The sequence below is a fragment of the Rhagoletis zephyria genome, unplaced genomic scaffold (genome assembly GCF_001687245.7).
Source record: "Rhagoletis zephyria isolate East Lansing unplaced genomic scaffold, Rhagoletis_zephyria_1.1 Rzeph_scaffold_00932, whole genome shotgun sequence".
NCBI lineage: Eukaryota > Metazoa > Arthropoda > Insecta > Diptera > Tephritidae > Rhagoletis > Rhagoletis zephyria.
In genome coordinates, this window is record NW_016158016.1 from 100,691 (window position 1) to 107,158 (window position 6,468).

Consider the following 6,468-nt stretch of genomic DNA (forward strand, 5'->3'; position numbering starts at 1 on the left):
TTTATGCAGAGCCAAGCGCACGATTATTGACATTCAACGTCACAACCGTACAATTGAACAGGTACACACTATTAAGTTTCTTGGAAGGCACATAAGTGCTTATTTGGCTGTTCAAGCGCATTACAACGATACAATTCGAAAATCTTGCAGAAACGCCAACCTGTTTAAATGCATCACCACAATCAAAGCAGGATTACATCCCCAAGTCGCACTCAAATCTGTTGTCAGGAGTAAAATTGAATACTGCAGGGTCATTCACTTCACACTGTTCGAAAACCGTTAATAAAAAAAATCAAACTTTTCAAAATAGTTTTTTAAGGAGAAGTCTGTGTCTTACTCTAGCCACTCCAATACCTTTAATCTATGCGCTGTCGAACGAACTACCTCCGGCTGGAAGTGCAATGTGGCTTACTGCCAAAGAACTAATAAACAGTTTTTACTGCGATTATTCCTTTAGAGAGCTCATATACAACTCGCCCAGAGTTGACTCATGCTACAGTGCTGTTTTTAACGAATTTAAACACATTTTTGACGACCTTCATATCGTCAGTGAGTCGGCTAAGCCACCGAACCTACATATAATTACAAAGACTTTGAATGACAAAAAGACCAACCTAGCAAGTGAGGTCATCAAAGCCACGTACACATCTATTTTAAATGACTATAAGAAATCTAACTTTTGCCTTTTCTACACCGACGCCTCTGTTGGACCTCTTTCCACTGGCTGCGGAGTTTTCAACTATACGGACAAACGTGAGTACACATTTAAAATAAATGTGGCGGCATTTGTATTTTCGCAAACTTTGTGGCAATAATTTCACTTTCGCGAATTAGTGCAACCCTGCGCTAATTTCCGAGTTGTAAAATAAAACTCAATCTGGCATCACTAAAATTGTTCATCTTCCTTTTTTTCTTTCTGGATGTCATCGAATTTAGACGAGCTTGCCGAGATATCAACGAAAACTATTAACCTGTAATTATCTTGTAAAAGACTAAATAATCTTTTAAGTTATAAAGCATTTTAAATATTATTCGGTTGTTTGATTTATTTGAACGAGTTCTTTGTGAGGTAAACTCAATACAAAACCCTAAACTCGTGACCCCGACGTGATCGGCAAGCACGTGCACACAAGCAGCCATTTTGAGGTAAGAGTAACATGGTGGACAACGTTTTGCCACCAGGAGCATCTCAAACTCCTTCGCCTAAACCTGAAGAAACAATGGCACCGCCTAACTCCATTGCCGTAGTATATGCCAGACTTCCAATACCACCGATGGCAAGCACCAACATAGAGGCCTGGTTTACCTCTATGGAATTTTGGTTCACCGCTTCGGGCATTACGGCTGATAAGCAGAAAACGGCAACAGTGTTAGCAGCTCTCGACCCAAACGTCCTAAGTCAACTGGGCGACGTCATTGCAGCGCTGCCACAAAACGACAGTTTCGACTACGTTAAGCAAAAAATAATCGAGCATTTTGCCGATAGCGAACAGCGGCGACTCAACCGGGTACTCTCGGAGCTACCTCTTGGCGACAAGAAGCCGTCCGAGCTTTTCTTCGAGATGAGGCGCGTCGCAGGCAATACTCTTGGTGATGCTGCTCTCAAAAGCCTCTGGATTAAGCGTTTACCAGAGTTCGCGCAGCCAGTAGTAGCAGCTTCGTCTGGCTCAGCCGCGGAGTACACGAAGATAGCCGACACCATAATAGACGCCATCGCACCTCAGCAGCTCAATCGCGTTAAGTCAACACCCTCCAGCGAGATTCATGAATTACGCGCTGTTGTTATGGAACTTGGCAAAAAATTCGACAAGCTCACAACTCGCTCACGCTCGCAAAGTCGTAGGCGAACAAACATACGACAGAATTCAAACGCTCGCGACAGCTCTAAAGGGGTTACATCATCGCGAGAATCATCTTCAGTCCGGGACTGTTGGTATCATCTAAAATACGGCCGAGATGCTAAGAAATGCCGCAGTCCTTGCCGCCAGAGCAAACGTGCTCTTCGAGCGGTATCGTCCGAACCATCATGACTGTTGAAGCGCGTGGCGGATTGCAACGAGTATCCCGTCACAGAGCGCAAAGTACTTCGTCTGCAGGTGCACGAACGACATACAGGCAAAACATTTCTCGTCGACACTGGTGCCGACGTGTCGGTGCTACCCATCACTGCAAAGCCCTATGACATGCGACCAACCGCAACAAAACTACGCTGCCAATGGTTCCGCCATCAAAGTCGTCGGAGAGAAACGAATCAACTTGGACTTGGGCCTTCGTCGGGATTTCTCGTGGTCCTTCATAGTTGCCGATGTCACAACCCCGATAATCGGCGCGGACTTTATTCGCTTTTACGATTTGCTTATCGACTTGCGTCGTAACCGAATCATCGACAACCTCACGAAACTTCGATCATCTTTGACTGCGCCAACGCTATGCAAGGCAACCCAAATCAAAACATTCGACTCCACCGACCCGTTCGCCGATCGGCTGTCCGAGTCTTCGGAGATCACGAAGCTGGCGCCTCATGGTTCCCTGACAAAATCGACGGTCGTCCACCGCATTTTAACAACGGGCCAGCCAGTGTTTTCTAGACCACGACGTCTTGCGCCCGAGAAACTGACAGCTGCACGTAACGAGTTCAACTTTTTACTTAAGGCGGGCATATGTCGACCGTCCAGCAGCAACTGGTCAAGCCCGTTGCATATGGTGACGAAAAGCGATGGCACCTGGAGGCCATGCGGGGACTACCGCGCACTCAATGCGCAAACGTTGCCTGACCGATACCCCTTGCCGTATCTAACCGACTTCACGGCGAATTTACAAGGCAAGACAGTGTTTTCAAAAATCGACCTCCAACGTGCGTTCCACCAAGTACCCATCCACGAGGATGATATAGCTAAAACGGCAATCACGACGCCATTCGGGATGTTCGAGTTTAGGTTTATGACCTTCGGCCTCTGCAACGCTGCGCAGACATTTCAAAGGCTCATAAATGAAGTTTTGCGGGGCCTAGATCATACGTTTCCCTATATCGATGATATTTGTATCGCTTCGCCGTCGGTCGAGCAGCACAAGCAAGATTTACGCGAAGTTTTCAAGCGCCTCCGGGACAATAATCTGGCAATAAACGTTTCCAAATGCGAGTTTGGTAAGAGCGAGTTGAAGTTTTTGGGGCACCTGGTCGACGCTAGAGGCATACGTCCTCTACCTGAGAGGATAGCAGCGATTCGCGATTTTCCGAAGCCCACAGTAGCAAAAGAACTGAAGAGCTTCATCGCCATGGTAAACTTCTACCGAAAATTCCTACCGAACGCTATCGAGTACCAGTCACACCTTCAACAGCTAATTACGGGCAATAAGAAGAACGACCGTACAATTGTCGTGTGGAACAGTGAAGCCGAAGACGCCTTCGACCGTTGCAAATCAGAACTGGCGAAAGCAACATTACTCGTGCATCCGTCACCCGGCGCTGAGTTAGCCTTATACGTCGACGCTTCGGGCACCGCTGTCGGAGCCGCATTGCACCAACTCCAAGGTGGAGAACTTCAGCCACTCGGCTTTTATTCGAAGAAGCTGACCAGCGCGCAACGTAAATATAGTACGTACGACCGTGAGCTGACCGCGGCATACCAAGGCGTATGTCACTTTCGGTACATGATCGAGGGCCGAAAATGCCATGTTGTCACCGACCATCGCCCGCTAGTATACGCCTTTCGCCAAAAGCTAGAAAAAGCTTCACCTCGTCGTGTAAGGCAGTTGGATTTCATCGGTCAATTCACGACCGATATTCGACACGTACCCGGTGCAGAAAATTCCACAGCAGACCTGCTCTCTCGAATGCAAGCAATCGAACAAATTATTGACTACGTTAAGGTCGCAGCCGCGCAGCAAGCTGACACTCATCTACAAGCACTCCTAAGCGAATCAGGTACGCGAAGTAATTCACTTTTACTAAAGTATTTTGATATCCCCAACAGTATGGCGAAACTAGTATGCGATACTTCAACCTCGAACATTCGGCCGTACATACCCCATGAGTTTCGCAGATTACTGCTAGCAAAGATTCACGGTTTGTCGCATCCAGGCGTTCGTGCAACAGTCAACCTCATGACGCAAAGGTTTGTTTGGCCCGGAATGAAGAGGGAGACAGCAAAATTCGTGCGGAACTGTCAGGAATGCCAACGGTCAAAAGTCCACCGACACACTGCATCTGCTCCAGCGACCTACGAACCGCCAACCCAACGTTTTGCGCACATTCATATCGATATTGTTGGCCCGTTCCCGCTGTGCGAAGGACAGCGCTATTGCCTAACAATGATCGACCGGTTCACCCGCTGGCCAGAGGCAGCGCCGATGCCTGATATGTCCGCCGAATCCGTTGCCAAAGCGCTTTTATCTCATTGGATTTCGCGATTTGGCGTTCCAACACGAATTACGTCAGACCAGGGCCGACAATTCGACTCCGCCCTATTCGCCGAGTTGTTGAACACGATTGGCACTGTTCACCTCCGAACAACCCCTTACCACCCACAGGCAAACGGCATTTTAGAAAGGTGGCACCGAAGTTTTAAAGCTGCTATCATGTGCCACGACCCGAACAAGTGGGTACATCATTTGCCAACGATCCTCCTCGGTCTTCGTGCAGCTTACAAACCCGACATTCACGCCAGCCCTGCTACGCTCGTTTATGGTTCAACGCTACGACTCCCAGGCGAATTTTTTCAGTCAACAAAGGCGAGAGCAGTAACACAGGAGATGGTATCTCAGTTCCGGTCGCTAATGCAGAAACTTCGCCCTACAAAAACCGCACATCATACGACGCCTAAAGTTTTCGTGTCACCAGCATTGCATTCTGCATCTCATGTCTTCGTGCGAAACGACTCAATTCGTCCTTCACTGACACATCCTTACGACGGGCCTTACCCCGTTGTTAAGAGATCGCCTAAGTTTTTTAAACTTTTGATACGAGGGCGATGCAGCAACATAAGCATCGATCGGCTAAAGCCTGCGTTCTTAGCCAGCGACGACTACGAAGATTCGAGCCATGTTCCCCAATCAGTAGAGCCAACGGATACACCAGCACCTATTCCGACAACGAGCCACATTCCTCAGGAAGACGAGCCAATGAATACACCACCTCCTATATCGACGAAATCTACGCGTTCTGGAAGGCATGTTAACTTTCCCCTACGATATCGGTAGTTTCGTCTAGGAGGGGAGTAATGTGGCGGCATTTGTATTTTCGCAAACTTTGTGGCAATAATTTCACTTTCGCGAATTAGTGCAACCCTGCGCTAATTTCCGAGTTGTAAAATAAAACTCAATCTGGCATCACTAAAATTGTTCATCTTCCTTTTTTTCTTTCTGGATGTCATCGAATTTAGACGTGCTTGCCGAGATATCAACGAAAACTATTAACCTGTAATTATCTTGTAAAAGACTAAATAATCTTTTAAGTTATAAAGCATTTTAAATATTATTCGGTTGTTTGATTTATTTGAACGAGTTCTTTGTGAGGTAAACTCAATACAAAACCCTAAATAAACTTTTGCGCGTCTTCAACCTATGGCGAATTAATTGCCATTGTTAAAGCTCTACAAATTGCCAAAGAAACTAACTATAATAAGATTCTAATATTCACAGACAGTCTATCCGCTTGCAAACTTCTTGCCAAAGACAAGACCAACAACCACCTGATTGTCGAATGCCACAAATTAATCCAAGAAGCGGACTTTTACAACGTTACGATCATTTGGACCCCTAGTCATGTCGGGATCTCGGGCACCGAGATGGCCGACTCTTTAGCAAAAACTGCCGTCAACTGTGATAATACCCTAGAAGTTAAGCTTACGATAGAAGAGGCGTTAACAAGCATACGCAACTCTATTCATAACAAATGGTATGACTTTCTCGCCTTCTCCAATAACAGACACAATCTTTTTGCACAGATCTGCACTCAGAAACTGAAAAAGACATGGTTTTTCAAATTTAAAATCAACCCAAAAGAAATCAAAATTTTAAACCGTATCCTAACTGGATACACCTACCATAACGAATACCTTTACCGTACAACGCGGTAAACTCTAACACTTGCAGATGTGGCTCGACTGATAACTACGTTCATCAGACTTTCTACTGCAACTTGCTGGCCGAGGATCGTGAGGGCTTCAAACTCGTACTTAGCAACGCTGATTTCACCGAGATTTTTCGTAACTTTGACTATTGCAAGATCGCTCAGCTTGCTGATTTTTAACCAAAATTGAAGCCAAATTTTAATTTATAAGCTTTAAATCCAAAATCGTCTTATCACAGGTGTTAATACCGTCCACCTCACTCATTTTCCACATTCAATTCTCATCACCACCATAAATTGCTCACAAATAAAATAAGCATCATATAAGCCCGCCAAATCATCACATCCGACGTTAGGTTCCTGCAACCTCCTCGAAGCTGCGCTGTGAACGTGACTTA

At 46.1% G+C, this 6,468-nt stretch overlaps 1 protein-coding gene across 1 annotated transcript; it reads left to right on the plus strand.

The window, feature by feature from the left end:
• The first annotated feature begins 759 nt into the window (after window positions 1-759).
• LOC108362100 (uncharacterized) lies at window positions 760-2,196 on the plus strand. Its single transcript, XM_017614955.1, has 2 exons — window positions 760-805; window positions 1,133-2,196. The coding sequence occupies exon 2, from the start codon at window positions 1,158-1,160 to the stop codon at window positions 2,028-2,030; it is 873 nt and encodes a 290-aa protein (XP_017470444.1). The 5' UTR covers window positions 760-805; window positions 1,133-1,157; the 3' UTR covers window positions 2,031-2,196.
• Window positions 2,197-6,468: the final 4,272 nt, after the last annotated feature.

Excerpts from the sequence above, each read along its gene's own strand:
- LOC108362100 (XM_017614955.1), top strand. The coding sequence starts at position 1,158 with ATGGTGGACAACGTTTTGCCACCAGGAGCATCTCAAACTCCTTCGCCT.